The sequence below is a fragment of the Micromesistius poutassou genome (genome assembly GCF_964030765.1).
Source record: "Micromesistius poutassou genome assembly, chromosome: 19".
Lineage (NCBI taxonomy): Eukaryota > Metazoa > Chordata > Actinopteri > Gadiformes > Gadidae > Micromesistius > Micromesistius poutassou.
In genome coordinates, this window is record NC_140289.1 from 11,679,375 (window position 1) to 11,695,957 (window position 16,583).

At 44.2% G+C, this 16,583-nt stretch overlaps 1 protein-coding gene across 1 annotated transcript in view; it reads right to left on the reverse strand.

The window, feature by feature from the left end:
• Window positions 1-1,061: 1,061 nt before the first annotated feature.
• adgrg6 (adhesion G protein-coupled receptor G6) overlaps window positions 1,062-16,583 on the reverse strand; it is a 42,616-nt gene continuing 27,094 nt past the window's right edge. The window contains exons 20-23 of the mRNA XM_084483989.1: window positions 15,530-15,662; window positions 14,790-14,891; window positions 12,761-12,916; window positions 1,062-4,014 (exon numbers count right to left, since the gene is read on the reverse strand). Coding sequence (XP_084340115.1) covers window positions 3,803-4,014; window positions 12,761-12,916; window positions 14,790-14,891; window positions 15,530-15,662 — 603 coding nt within the window. The 3' untranslated portion in view covers window positions 1,062-3,802. The remainder of the gene's footprint in view (window positions 4,015-12,760; window positions 12,917-14,789; window positions 14,892-15,529; window positions 15,663-16,583) is intronic.

The window sequence follows — 16,583 nt, forward strand, 5'->3', positions numbered from 1 at the left end:
ATGCTTGACTGGCTAGATGTGACTCGAAAAGTGTTAACAGTTCAACACCTGGTTTATTTGTGTGATGGCTAATTAGTCTGATGCACTGGATTCACATCCCCATGATCGTAATGGAAGAAATGTAGTGTGTGGGCAGATTCAAAGAAGAACCAAAGATGAAAAAAAATGTTGCCTGCTCCCCTGTAAACGCCCCTTCGATCCAGTTTCAATAAGCGGAGGACAGGTGTATTACATCCATGTCAGTGATCACCTCATCTTGCAATAGCATGTGTTCAAGCTATAGAGGGAGTCGTCTAATACAAACCAGGGTAAACGTGGGGCTGGGGTTTGGTTCTCCCTAAAGGAAAGCATTCCTTCAACCTTGTGGGCCAGGGGGAGGGGGTACACAGTGTTCTGTGTTGTGCTGTTGCCTGGAGAATCTCCAGTGTTTATCCGTTGTTGCTTTTCGTGACGATGACAAATGAAACCAGGACGACGGCTGACAGGTGGTTCTCCATCCAAGTACCTCATTTAGAGGATTACTTTATAAATGTCCTGGCGTTTAACGTATTAGTATATTCAATTCATATTTATAGTTCTCATATGAATAGGAACAGACTCTGGGATTTGTAAACTGTGGGTCGCGAGCACCAAGTGGGTGGCCGGACGGCAACATAAACAAACATTAGAAAAGCGTTTCTCTTTCTCTCTCTCTTCTCTTTCTCTCTCTCTCTCTTCTCTTTCCAAAAATAAAGGTGCACCACTTCATGCCTTAAATTTAACTAGTATACTAAGATACTTTGTTTGAAGTCTCAAAAGGGGAAAAACTGCATTGAAGAAGGTGTCCTATCTCAGTAGTTATGTAATAGTTAGTAATAATGAGGTATTACCAATTTTCTGCACAATATAATTGGGGTGTAATGGGTGTCTGGTATAAATCAGTCTCTCTGCCCGTCTGATCTGTGTATGTGTAACAAGAAGCTTGATGGCTTTCCCTTCGGCTTCAGTCTTCAGTTATTATCATTGACGTGAAAAACAAAAATAAGTCATAAAAAGGAGAGCTCAGCAACCATGATATGACTCCTTTATAGCTCCCAAAAACAGTTTCACAAACATATCAAGACTTTTACTGTAAAGAAAGAAAGCATTTTTCAGATATCATTTTTTACAGAGTATAGCATATAAAGCAAATAACTGATGAACATTTGTTACAAAAAAGAGCCTTTTTCAAATAATTATAATTATTGTCCCTTTTTTTACGAAGCAACAAAACAACAAAAAACATTTAATTAAACACTGTGAAGATATACATTTATTTTCTCCATCTACTATTGTGATTCATAGACAGGAAAACTGATGACGAATGATTTGCTTCAAAATATTTGAATCAATGAAAATACCTTATATCTTATGTAACAGAGTGATATTGTGATGGACAAAACGTAAACAATAACAACAACAACAACAACAACAACAACAGTGAAAGTAAAGTTGGACCAAAGAACAACATTGTGTTTCTACAAAGTTCAGATTATCAGTAGTCATGTGTATGGAAATCTGTAGGACAGTCAAGTATGTTTGACAAATAAAATAAAAAAAATAATATTACTTCCCTTTGTGAAAAAAATACTAGCTACAATGGATGTGGATACATAGAGCAGAATGTGCTTGCTAGCAAAAAAAACCCACAAACCACAAAATACCAAAAAGAAAAGAAACGTAAAAAATGTACAGGATAGATTTATAGGAGAGAAGCCTCAACGACATAGCAAACAATTCCCAAACTGACAACCAGTAGATGCGAAGTCTTTGGGTAGATTGAAAAGATTCCAACTGTCAGATGCTAAGCTTTGGCGGCGGTGCTAGGGACATACATTTGGCTAGCAGTGAACCTTTGGGCTCGCTCTGAAGCTAGCAGAAGACCCATCCACTTCTCTACTGCATCACATTGTATTATAAATGGAAATGTAAAAAACAGCAACAACCATCCAGGCACACATAAGGCAATGAAGAAAGAAGGCACTTAGAATAAGATATTTACACAAGTTGTGGCTTTGCACATGACCAGTTTTGACATTAAACCTCACAGTATTTAGAAAGAGGGTAAATAATGAAAAACATTGAGTGATTAGCAAACTACTTCTGTCAAGAGAAAAATATGCATGTTTCATGTCATTTGTTTCCCCGCTGGTTTCTTCTCTGAAACCAGCCTGAACAGCCCCCCTGCCCCGTCTGACCACCAATGGTGATGATAGACAACAACCATGGATTCCAACTTGATGTGATCGTAAATACTTTTTACATGTCCTTTACCAACAAACATAACATTAACTTTATGGTACGTTGAGTCTTTTAAATCACAGGTAAGGCACTTATAGTCTGGGGAGGATTGCATCAACAGATTGTGCTTGATATATAAGGCTCATTTTTACATAACATTACACTGTATTGTGATAGTCTGTCGGGGGGTTACGTTCAGCACTGTTAAATGGCATGGGTGGCTACTATAGCATTATTCAATGAAGGAAGTAATTCAAATGTAAAATAGGTTAATAATGTTGAACTGCATCCAATCTGATGACCCTCACTAAGAGCTGGTGACTAGGATGACCAAATCTGAAAGTTCAAGGAATTCCTCTCTAAGGTGAAGCCTATGTAGAGCTGAGGTTCAGGGTAAGGCTGAAGTATTCATGACAACCTCCAATATTGTATCCCCAACCACACATTTATAGCCTGCTGTGAAATCACAACAGGTGTTCCGAACCAGAGATTCAGGGAGAACAGATTGGAGAACATCAAAGCGATGAGGCCATGAGCTGACCACTTCTGAGGTTTTTCCGCAGCGTTTATTCAGCGCAACTATGTTCCCACTATGTTCAACTATGTTCCCACCGCCTAAAGTTACCGAATATGTATATTTCAAATATATTTTTTTGTATTTTTATACATTGATTGACACATATGAACATATTGGAATTCATATTACATTGTCCCTAGTCTCTCAAATCAGATTTTAGATTAATATTTGAAGTCTGATGGCAGAAGAGGTCAGATCTGTGAGTATGGGGCGTGTCACCTTCTGTACTTTATATTTGTTTCAACCAATCGTGTTGCTGGAGGCTACTGTCTGAGTTTTCTTCAATAGAATATTTCTGTTATGCAACAGGAAACAACAGGAAGGTGTAACTTCGCCCCTTGCTGTTTTCTGTTTCCCGGCCCAGGCCTTCTTCCCCCAGAAGTTCTGCTATAACACAGTAGGACTGCTACTGATCCGAGATTATGTCGTCTGTATTCACTACAACTAAAGATAGCTGCTTGCAGAAAAAAAATAATGTTTCGTTTTGGTATTCTTTCTTGGATTCTGGTGAACTCAGTAAGTCAAAACGTAAGACATTTTGAGTGTCACACTTCAAAACACCGCAAAACACAGGGCCAGAGTCTGACAGTTTAAACTGTTGGGGGAAAAAATATAAGCATGGCAAATCTCAAATATATATCAGCATTTCTTGCAGGGTGTGAGCCAATGGGAAGCCAGAGGTGCTGGACATTCCAGAACTTTCATCGATATGCCGCCAACAAAATGGTTGATGAAAAAAACAAAAGATTTTGAGCTGCACTTTCTGAGAATGTTTTGTGGAACCTCAGGATCGGTACACAGGATTATACAAGGTCAGAGAACAAGAGAGAGACATACAGACATACAGAGAGAGAGAGAGAGAGAGAGAGAGAGAGAGAGAGAGAGAGAGAGAGAGAGAGAGAGAGAGAGAGAGAGAGAGAGAGAGAGAGAGAGAGAGAGAGCAGGAGAGAGGGTCTTGCAGAAGCTTCAGAACTTGGTGCTGTTGCTGAAGCTGTCAGACAGGATGATGTTCTTGTAGAAGTTGTCTGAGCGAGTGGAACAGTAACCTTTGACCTTGTCTATCATCTGGCTGACGGGCAGGATGGAGGTGGAGGAGGAAGAGGAGGGTGTCTCCGGCTCGGAGGCTGAGGAGCAGGAGGAGGTGCACTTGGGGCTCGCTTGGTTGTAGAAACCTTTACCTGGTGGTCCGCAAGAGGGGGAATAGGGGAGAGAGAGAGAAGGACAGAGAGAGAGGAGTTATACTTTACATCTTGCATTACAAAAAACATGGCATATTTTTAACGACACGCCGCAAAAACACCTCATGCAGAAATATCAACAGACAAAAAGCATCACACTAGGTTTGTGTGCCGACGTGCACAAACCGCATTCGATGCCAAATCAGGTACAACAGGTGTGTGACTTTGTGCGTGACTTTGCGTGGATGGATAAGGTTTGTCTTGTTTCTCTCAATTGAAAAAACAACAACAAAACAATGAGGTGAGATCTTCTAATGTGTGAGATTGACGCTGAGATGGTGTCTGGATCTTCTTGAACGAAAATCCGAAAATCCAGCCTCTTTAAATACATAAAACTGCAAATCCCACAATCCTCTTCTTTCTGGGAACTCGACACTTCGAACAGAACACAATTCCTGGTGTTCATGTTATGAAAATAGTCTTTACTTTAACAGAATACATCGACAATATTTTCAGGACTTCAGCCCAAGAAAAATACTGTTTTATGCTAAGGGACGCCAGATATTCCATAGTTGGTGTGATTTATAATCTTGGAGTTTACATGGAGTTTGGACCGCACCATGGTTCAGAAATACAGCGACTCTTGTTTTCTAAGGTGGTCCTAGCATGCTATGATAATGTTGAATTTATTTTCAGGCAAATATTATGGCTACTACATTTGAATGTTTCCTTGTTTTTCTAGAATGTTTCATTGTTTTGCAGACTTCTTCTACGCTTTAGTATGTCTTTTTAAATACATGAAAAACACATTTCACAGATCTGTTTTGTATTTGGTCCACATAGTACTACTACCTGAACACTACTGTGAGTACTATAATACAACCTGCCCAAATTTTTTTAAATTTTATTTCAATTTTAACTGCTTCCTTACTGCAATGGTGTCATCGGGGTACAGGTTATTCAAGCAGGAATGTTTAATCAAGATTAGAAAGATTGGTGCCTATATAGACATCCCGTCCTCACACCTTCTCAGACCTCACTCTCTGACCCCTGACGTGGAGGGACACAGAGATCTCATCCCACAGACTTCCACAGTAACGTGACCACTTTTCTGACATGAAAAACTTGGACATTTGTAGTTTTATCGTCCAAATATCCTCAAAATATCTGATATATATATATATCTGAAATGAAAAAAATTGGACATATTTACGTTTTGCCTTATCATGGTAAATTTAGTACTGTATTCAAATATTGGACGCAATGGGTAGCTATGAGGTACTTCAAGCTTTGGTAAACAAGCCAAAAACAAGCCAAAATTGACTTTCTATTTTGAATTGATAGCCTGTTGTTTGTGAAGGGTCACGGCTGCTTATCAATGGATAGAGCCCCACTTAGCGAGGTCGCGTCACAGCCTATCACATAGACACAAGACTTATTACCAATCGACTCCACATGAATATTCATCAGCAAATGAAAACCTTAAATCAATTAATATATTAAGTAATCCTATTTTTTTTTAAAACAGGGACAGTTGGTGTGGTCCCCTCTTTCCACAGGCGCTAGCCTCACCGGGCCAAGCCAAACCGAGACAATATGGGCAAGGCCAAAAACAAAGATGAATTGCAAAAATAAGTCCTGTTTGGATTTCATTTTCCACTTGATCCAAAGATCAAGTTTGTTCAAATTGTGCACATTCCAGATTTGCTAAGACAACGGTGATGCTCGGTATTTTTGGATACTGTTCAAATTATTGCATGCTTGGCTGCTAAGTGTTCGCGGCTTAAGATGTTTTCACCTCAGTGTGAGGCCGGGAGAGGCTAGACGCTAGATGCTAGGTGCAGGACGCTAGGTGTTAGCACTAGCGTTAGAATGTGAGTTTCTCCCTTCTTATCGCCCAATAATAATGATATTTTGGTTTATATAATTTGGTTGTTCCGTTTTAAGGGTTCCTGACCGATAATAAGTAGTATTGGTTACCAATAGTAACCCATACTAGCTTTGATTTAACAAGGCATTCCATTATATCACGTTGTGTAAATAAGTGAGAGCAATAATTAAATGTTTTAATTGTATTGTTGTAGTATACAATACAACATTATAGTATTTAACTATAATTAATACTGTTCTCACAATACTCTTAATACTGTACTGACAAAAAAAAAGAAAATTGTCTGTACAGTGCAGCATTTTAGTTTTATTATTTATAGGAGTTCAGTGCTTGCTAGTTAGGTTTTAGCATTAACTGGCAGTCAATGCAGTAATATTACCTTTACTTTCCCCAAATAAACTCTCCAACCTCTACCCCCCGAAACCATCATTTAAATCCAAACCAAAACTTAATTTAGTGTAAAAAGAAAATAACAGAATAAATTTGAAAGATAACGTGAGGATTGATTTGCAGTTATACAAACATATATTTAAATATAAATACAGATTGTGGTTCCAAAATAAATGTACAGTTTGTAGTAACCCACTAGAGAGTAGCCAACTCTTTGGTGGAAGGAGAGTTGGATTCATTAGATGCATATATCTACATGCCATTGTAATCTATCCCTGGTTTTCTTTATGCTTCATACGTCAGTAAAGGCTAATGTTCAACGGTAATAGTAAACAATAGCATAAAATACATTTTTTACATAAATAGCCAATGGGCCCTATTTTAACGGTCTGAAACGCAAGTATGAAACGCAAAACGCAAGTAGCTTTGTGGGCGGATCTCTGGCGCTGTTGCTATAAGACCTAATGGTGCGTTCCAGGCAACTCGTAACCCATGTTTTCACAACCTTCTACCCGTGAAAGTGCCCTGGAACGGCAGTCAAACCCGCAACTTACTACCAGTGAACTCGTACCAGATCGATGTACTCCCAGTTCCAGCTCGTAACTTACGGGCTAAAAAGTGTCCCTGGAATGCAGCATTATTCTATAAAAGTCACCACGTTCGTGGCCGCCATATTGTTGACATAGTTGACATTCCTAACATACGCGACACACGCAACCTTGTCAGTGCTACTTTCCCCGCACCTTTTTTTCAATGGTTTGTTGTGTTATCTATGGCTGTTCCAACGACAGCAATAAGAATTCAGCACTTTGTTTTTATGCCATACCAGCAGTGAGAAAATGGGAAGGGAAAGAAACTGAGGATTTGAGCCAGCGCAGGAGAGATTTATGGCTGGCTAGAATTAATAGGCGAGACTTTCAGCCAACTACTCACATCAAAGTCTGTTCCCAACATTTCACCACAGGTAATGTTAGAGTTAGATCGGTCTAGCTCACATAGCCTCACATAGTCTATACATTATTTTATCACAGGGAGTAAGTTGTAACGTTACGATGGATGGTTTCCATCAGACAGTGAAGATCACTTTACTCCCTCTGCTGCCTAGCATTAATGTGTGCAGTAGCCTAGGTGACTGTAGGTCTAGAATTGGAAGGTAGCCTAAAACGTATTGGTAAGGTAGATGATAGGTAATGCATTTATTACATAAACATTATTTATGCTGCTTGTGAACTCCTGGGCTGTATATGCAGACACTGTATTTACAAGGTAATTACATAAACCCATGTACGTGATGTCCGATAACAACGACGGGTCCTTGCTTAAAGTGTCAGAATCCAGTTGATAAGGGTCAACACCGCCGATTAAACTCAGTTTGTCTTGATAACGTGCGAACAAAGCCATAATATTGATAACTCAGAACGACAGCTCACTTCACTCCGTTCAGACAACTCATTCTCAATTAGTGTCATGTCAACAAAATGGCCGCGGCGACGTAAAAAGGGGCGTGCGAACAACCTCTATACCGGCGGATAAATGAGTCTTGCGCCCGACGCAAATCTAAAATGGGTTGGTCTGAAACTTGGGTTGGTCTGTGTTTTGGGGCGTAACGTGTAATAAACCAATGAGAGTGCCATCTCCCATCCCCTTAAAAGCCAGCGCAATTGAACTTGACAAGTTGATATTTTGACAGAAATATGCAAAGCCGGTGTAGAAAGTCCAATTGCGCTGGGTGCAAGATAGGGCGCAATGGCCTAATGTAGTTTGTAGTTCGCCAATGATCAAACAAAAGTGTGCGTATCATCCAAAAACAAGGAACAAATGATCAAACTCCCTCCCCTGATATGACCTGATGACACCTTCATACTCCTCCATGATGCCTGGCTTTCAGAAAACGACACGACAGAAAGCAAAGACGGACGTCTAAAAAGCTTACAGTAGTAACTTAAAGGGGAAATCCGGTGTAAAATGGATCTGGGATATGTTTAGTATGATAACGAGTTTGAATGTTCGTTTGAGAGCAAAAAAGCGCATATACACACATTCTTAAGTTGGAATAACTAACTAACTTGTAATGATAAGGGCATGTCTCATGGTAAAAAATTAATTGCTATTTTAAACCACTTACAAGGCTAGCAGTAGCCCGACACTTCTTTGGTAGTATAATGAGGGTCTTAACATATAAAACCCAGTGATATCTTTGTATACAGCCCTACAGCCGTCAACAACACGCAAGCTCTGTGTTCACCAATCTACTTCGACGGATGAACTACTGATGGTATTGTGTATAAGATGTCCTTTTTAATAAACAATCTGTACACTTACAAAGTTCTCAATGCCTCGTTTTATATGTTAAGACCCCCGACACTCAATGCGTTCTCAACGCTACCTTTGGGGGGAAATGGAGGATACAAATAATTCTCGCACAGTATTGGTTTCCTTGTATTCTAGAAGGTTTCCTCACCCAGCTAACCAGTACGTCACCTCTCTTCTGTGGCCCTCTCACCTGGGAAACAGACCACCTTTGAGCTCGACCAGTGGGGTATACTACGAACCTCGATTAGTGGGTTAGCGAGGTATGTTGCGCTCAAAGCCTGGGTTAGCTGGGACACGAAAGTCGCTCTCTTTTAGCGTTGCTGTATCACCATGGTGACTTATGCTGTCAACCAAACCTGGTCGGGAGCAGGTTTTCAGCTTAGTCTATCGGGTTAGATCGGCGTGCGCAGCTTCCTAGCCCCTCTTTTTACAATGTCGTCACCATTTGTGGATTTTCCCGTGGACCTCGGAGCCCACATCGTACAGGGGTCTCTCCGGAGACAGAGGGTCTTTCGGGATAGATACGATCCCTTGGCATTGCCTGAGAATTATTGAGAGATGAGAGATACAGGTTCTCATCAGAGGGTATTCGCTATTTGATCGTCCTCGTTGGACCTTATGTAGACAGTGCTTACTGATGCGCAGTGTGTCTCCGTGAGAGAGTGGTAGAGTGGAGGTAGCGCGTCATTCTTGACGTGACATGTGGGGTTCATCTCCCAAGTGATGCGCATTTGTGTGAAGCTTAAAAAGTCCCAAATCATATGGAATACTTATTCACTAAAGCTTATGAAATTATATTTTTGTGCTTATTTTGAACTTATACCAATGTTCTCAAGGCCGTGCTGGCACCACATCTATGGGGGTAAAAGGCATGATGGACCGGCGGATTTGAACTCGCTGGCATTCGGGTCTTAAAATAATCCACTACGCCACCGCCACTACCTCACAGCGGTTGAAAACATATGTGATACATTTCTTATATAGGGTGTATTTAAAGTGAATTCCCTAAATTATAGAACAAGGCAGGTTGGACGTTGCTTATGCATTTTTAAATCATCATCACTCTATTGGGATTAATGGTGAACAATTCATCATTTGGCATAGTTGTTTTATAGACTATATGCAGAATCCTTTCACTTATATGAATTTATACGATCGGATATTTTTTGCCAGCACGCCTCCCTAGCCAGTATGTGCAATTATGTTGCCCCTAGCTGTTATCAGATTTTGAACTCATAGGAGTTAATTATGACTATCTGTTCCTCTTGAGTGAAATAGACTGCTCTTGCTCTATCCATTTTGTAAAGGTGAGTAAAATGATGCGATAAACGCCCCTTTCACGTGAACGCGCGTTGAACCTAAAGCAGAAAACCTGGCTCGACTAATCGAATCCTAAGTGAGCGTCGTAGTACCATTTAACTCTGATCGCCAGTTGCGTCTCTGTTGATCCAGGTTTTCCCTAGAAAGCCTGGGTATGTTCAGCGAGGTTCGTAGTATACCCCACAGGAAATTACAACTCTGAAGGCATAACATCAAAACTATTTCTTCCACTTTAATTTGTATGTTAAAGTGATTAAAAACAAATTCAAGCCCATCTGGAGTCAGGGCGGGGGGGGTTAATTTTGTTTTTTCATAAGGAAAATGATATTGTACTATTCTCGTGGCTTAGTGCTGTTTCCGAGGAAAACATGTGTTCATAATCGTAACATAACAATAAGACCTATTGATTAAAGCGGGATGGGAACACCAGTCCTGTTGAAAGTTCCCACATGGACATATGGACATACGGACACATAATGTCTGTACATTAAACACGGCTCTTCACCAAAGCAGCCCATCAAAGCGAGAATTTAATGAGAAGCGATTAAGCCGGCCTAGGAATGGATGCAACTTTCTTTGGATTGGTTGTTGGCATGGCGATTTTAATGTTCACTGTAAACCAATCAACTTCCAGGCAATAAGTTTAAAGCATCAATCATGTAACATTTCCTTTCTTCCCTGGAAAAAATGTTGCGGTCCACTGCTTTTTCTATTGATTACAATCCGAATCAAGATGTGGATTAGAACCATAGAAGTGTCTGGACTTGGATCAAGTCTCATTCTGCTTCAAGACGGTCAGATAGCAGTTAGCTTGTTGCTAATACAGTCGTGCTCACCAATCGTGTTAATTCCAATAGGCACACAGTTGTTACCGTTTTATTTAAAATCGAATCAAAAAAAGACATTAGGGCTGTTATGTTGTGTTTAAGGACTATTAAATAACAGCCACAGGTTAAGGGTGAGATCATATTCAGCCGCTCTGAGCTCATGTGCGTCTGGTGGGGGTTGTGTTGTTGTGCTGGACAACCCAGAGTCGCCTGGATGGGCGGAGCCAGTAGTTATTATAAAACCAATGAGAGGACATGCAACTCCTCCCACTCAGAGTACCCCAGGTTGGCAGCACAGTGGTATGTGACATCACAGCAACCAGCCAATCACATCACTCGGATCATAACTTGCTTTCCCAAACCGTTGTTTGCCACCCGAGTCCACAAGGTCGGAAATGCGACTACTTTTAACCACTTTTAACAAGTGCACAGTTAAGCTTAATGGTTGATTATACGATTGGCTGAGACCAAACGTGTTTGGGGAAACAGGGCCAGATCAAATGGCGTCGGAAGCAGGAAGTCAATCGGCCAATCAGCTTTACCTCTTGTGGACCTCCGCTCCTGCTATTGGATGGAAGAGCTCTCTACACACCAAACAGGGGTAGATACATAGAGAGACCGTGAGATAGAAGGTAGGAGGCGCAGTAGTAAACACGACAGGGATGCGCATCAAAACTTAACATCTGCACCCTGTTCATGCAGCATGTTGTAAAACGTGTGTGTGAGTGCGGTTGTGTGTGCATGCATGTGTTTCTCGTTCTGTTGTTGAAGGGGTCGAGGGCGTGTGTATGTCTGTGTGTGTGTGTGTGTGTGTGTGTGTGTGTGTGTGTGTGTGTGTGTGTGTGTACCTGTGCCTCTTGTTGAAGGGGTACAGCGTGTGTGTGTGTGTGTGTGTGTGTGTGTGTGTGTGTGTGTGTGTCTGTGTGTGTGTGTGTGTCTGTGTGTGTGTGTGTGTGTGTGTGTGTGTGTGTGTGCCTGTGCCTCTTGTTGAAGGGGTACAGGGTGTGTGTGTGTGTGTGTGTGTGTGTGTGTGTGTGTGTGTGTACCTGTGTTGCTGTGCCTCTTGTTGAAGGGGTACAGGGTGTGTGTGTGTGTGTGTGTGTGTGTGTGTGTGTGTGTGTACCTGTGTTGCTGTGCCTCTTGTTGAAGGGGTACAGGGTGTGTGTGTGTGTGTGTGTGTGTGTGTGTGTGTGTACCTGTGTTGCTGTGTCTCTTGTTGAAGGGGTACAGGGTGTGTGTGTGTGTGTGTGTACCTGTGTTGCTGTGTCTCTTGTTGAAGGGGTACAGGGTGTGTGTGTGTGTGTGTGTGTGTGTGTGTGTGTGTACCTGTGTTGCTGTGTCTCTTGTTGAAGGGGTACAGGGTGTGTGTGTGTGTGTGTGTGTACCTGTGTTGCTGTGTCTCTTGTTGAAGGGGTACAGGGTGTGTGTGTGTGTGTGTGTGTACCTGTGTTGCTGTGTCTCTTGTTGAAGGGGTACAGGGTGTGTGTGTGTGTGTGTGTGTACCTGTGTTGCTGTGTCTCTTGTTGAAGGGGTACAGGGTGTGTGTGTGTGTGTGTGTACCTGTGTTGCTGTGTCTCTTGTTGAAGGGGTACAGGGTGTGTGTGTGTGTGTGTGTGTACCTGTGTTGCTGTGCCTCTTGTTGAAGGGGTACAGGGTGTGTGTGTGTGTGTGTGTGTGTGTGTGTGTGTGTGTGTGTGTGTGTGTGTGTACCTGTGTTGCTGTGTCTCTTGTTGAAGGGGTACAGGGTGTGTGTGTGTGTGTGTGTGTGTGTACCTGTGTTGCTGTGTCTCTTGTTGAAGGGGTACAGGGTGTGTGTGTGTGTGTACCTGTGTTGCTGTGTCTCTTGTTGAAGGGGTACAGGGTGTGTGTGTGTGTGTGTGTGTGTGTACCTGTGTTGCTGTGTCTCTTGTTGAAGGGGTACAGGGTGTGTGTGTGTGTGTGTACCTGTGTTGCTGTGTCTCTTGTTGAAGGGGTACAGGGTGTGTGTGTGTGTGTGTGTGTGTACCTGTGTTGCTGTGTCTCTTGTTGAAGGGGTACAGGGTGGCCTTGGCCTTGGAGGTCCAGGTGGCCGTGGTGGAGCTGAAGGAGCTGGAGGACAGAGACTTCCCCAAGTTCTCTGAACTCACTTTCTTAGTGTTGTTGGTGGGCGTCTTACTCAGGTCTGGAGGAGACACACACACACACACACACACACACACAGACACACACAGGTAGAGAAACACCCACACACACACACACACACACACACACACAGACACACACACACACACACACATACACAGGCAGAGAGAGAGAGACACACACACACACACACACACACACACACACACACACACACACACACACACACACACACACACACAGGCAGAGACACACACACACACACACACACACACACACACACACACACACACAGGAATACACACACACAAACACACACACACACACACACACACACACACACACACACACACATGAATACACACACACACACACATACACACACACACACACACACACACACACACACACACACACACACACACACACACATACACACAGGCATAGAGCCACATATACACAAACACACACATACATACATTCATATTAATGGTAACAGTTACAGGTGGCACTTCAAACACAGTGTCCTACTGGTGGACACTGGGTGGTGCCCAGTACAACCTACTACTGATGTCCCCGGGCGCTGCTTTGGTAAAGAGACGCAGCCTGATGAAGTACATTCTGCTGTGATTATTTAACATGGTAAATAACCAGAGGGAGCCTGGGATTTGAACTCATGACCTTCTTGTCGAGAGCTCTTTCAGAGGCCCAGCAGGAGGTAAGTGTGCGCGCGTGTGTGTGTGTGTGTGTTCTTCCCACACTTAAGCAGGCTCAGAGCGGGCCTCCTGTTCTGGGCCTCCTCCTCCCTCCGTCCTCTACCGTCTATCCTTTCTTCTCCCCATCTGCTGTTATCCCACCCTTTCACTTAATCCTTCATGCCTTTCATTTCTCTTTCTGTCTTCCAATCCTTTTTATTAGAACTTTTGTCCGATTTATTTTATCCTCATTTCTTTAATTTTCCTTCTCCCCTTTCTTCCTTTCTTTCTCTCTGTCTTCGTTACATCCTTTCCTATCTCCTTCCTAACCTTCCTTCCCTCCCTCACTCCTCTCCTCCCTTCCTCCTTCGTGTCATCATCCTTCCCACTTTCCAGAAGTTTCAAACAGTAAATCTAAAATAAACGAACAACAATCAAAACGTGTCTCTGCTCGTCTCCCTACAACAGGGGAAAGCCTGTTCCTGCCCCGCAGCTCAAGCTCAGCGTGCGTGGATTACCCATCGTTCCCCATTCCTGTCTCTAATAACGTATTTATCCGGCTGGAGGTTACCCTCCGACCGACTCACGGTCCAGTGGCGTTCTTCACCGAGGCCGCTTCCTCAAGATGGAGCTAAGGTGCGTTTGATGAGAGCGGTAGGGGCCGACACGTAGCGCAGCGCCACGTAGCGAATCGACCCTGGGTGGCTGCATGGCGACCCAGGCTGTATCTACAACACTGTATCTACAACACTGGTAGCGTGCTAAGTGGGTTGATCCAACAATCCCGCTGCCGATTCTTCTTTTTGGACAGCGTTGGTCTTGGATCCTGATGATCTCTTGTAAAGGAGCGTAGTGAGGGGTTGGCGCGGCGGGCGGGGGGGAGGGCTCTTATTAACTGGCGGTGGTACAACTCATATGCTGGCTAATCAGAGCCGTACGGGCAGCAAGCCGCGGTCTTTCATTAGTTGCAGAGCTAGCAAGAATGCTTTGGTCTTACTTTTTAATAAATGCTCGGTATTTTATTTGTGTATTCATATTTTTTTATGTATTTGTTCCTGTTGTTTCACATTCCGACGGGAGGGGACTGATGGTGAGGCACGCTTGTGAAGGAGCGGTTGACCTGCAAGGACAGACGGACGGACGGACAGACGGACGGACAGACGGACAGACAGACAGACAGACAGACAGACAGACAGACAGACAAGACAGCCAGATTACCTGAGTTGTCTGCCAGTCTGAATTTGCCACAGCAGAGGTATCTTCTCCATTGCTTCTGGACATTTTCTTTGAGTGCACAGTGGAACACAAAGATGAACAGACCTGGGAGAGAGAGAGAGAGAGAGAGAGAGAGAGAGAGAGAGAGAGAGAGAGAGAGAGAGAGAGAGAGAGGGACAGCAGAGACACGGCAGAAAGGAGAAAGACGGAGGAGATAATGAGCATGAGAGCGCCAGAGAGAGACACGGAAGAGAGAGGGCGGTGACAAATTGAGAAATAATTAAATCCAAGAAGAAAGTAACTCACTAACTACAACCCCACCTGCCCGTCTAGTTAGTAAGCCAGCCAACTCATTTAGTTAATTAGATAAATGAATAAGAATCAGACTAATAGTAACTAAGTAGTTGTGGCATGTGGCTCAGGAGGTAGAGCAGGTTGACCGGTAACCGTAAGGTTGCCGGTTCGATCCCCGGCTCCTCCTAGCGGAGTGTGGAGGTGTCCCTGAGCGAGACGCCCTCACCCTGACTGCTCCCTGACCCGCTGGCTGTCGCCCTGCGTGACTGACCCCGCCGTCGGCGTGTGAATGTGTGCGTGAACGGGTTGAATGTTAATGGGCAAACGCTCTGAGTGGTCACCGGTTAGAAACGCGCTGTATAAAACGCACGTCCATTCACCGCCGAGTTAGTAACTCTCTCCTCGTTCTCTCGCGCTCCACAGCCGGCGGTGGCAGCGGCGGCACTTACCTTGTAGCGAGTTGAAGATGGCGAAGAGGTACATGAAGGCCACGTTGACGGGGCCCCAGGCGAACAGCGCGAAGCCCCAGGTCATGCCCAGCAGGAAGGTCAGGCTGATGACGCTGCGCAGGTTACGCAGCACCTGGGGACACGACCGCGGGGACCGGGGAGGAGCCCACACACGTTCTCTTAGAGCTCACGTTCAAACCCAGGTTTGGGCAGTGAGAACATGTTGAAAAAAGGAACTCTGACATGTCTGCACTGCTTTAAAAGCAAGCCTCCCCCCCCCCGCCCCCCCCCCCAATGCTAACCCTCACCTCACTGACAGCCCTGAGCTAACGCTGAGCCCGTATCATCACAACAGGCGTTCAGTTGGATTCCACGGGGCTGGCGAGCACTCAGGGAGTGTGTCATAACGGTTGTCTCGTATTTGGTCGATTAGCAGACAATTCTATCCAAAGCCTTTTTAAGCAGCTTGCTGTCAAACGTTCCCACAGACAGACATTCAGGGCGCACTCACGCTGGGCAAAGTTGTACCTGTACCTGTGCTCACACTAGGCAGTCTCAACTGGGCCTGAGTACGGTTGCCTCTTGTACACACTGTACCGTATGGGTTGCGTATCCGTGCGTGTGCGCGTGTCATGAGCGTCCGTACCGTGGCCCGAGCACACCTCTCCGGAGCGTACTGAGGCCACGGGATTGAACTGTACCCGAGTACGGACGGCGGGCTCACACCAGCCAAACGATCTAGACTTCAGGGGCCAAACGTACTCGGGCAACGGTACAGATGGCCTAGTGTGAGCGCGCCCTTAGACGGTCCATTGTCATGAATGACAGTCAGGTGTAAGTTAGGTGCGCCCTGTGGTGCTGTGAGCCTGGGCGGCGCTGTGTGCGGTGATGATGGTTGTGAACCAGGTGACGGTGCAGGTGATGGTGCGAGGTGAACCAGGTGACGGTGCATTGTGAACCAGGTGATGGTGCAGGTGATGGTGCGTTATGAACCAGGTGACAGTGCAGGTGATGGTGCAGGTGATGGTGCGTTGTGAACCAGGTGACGGTGCGT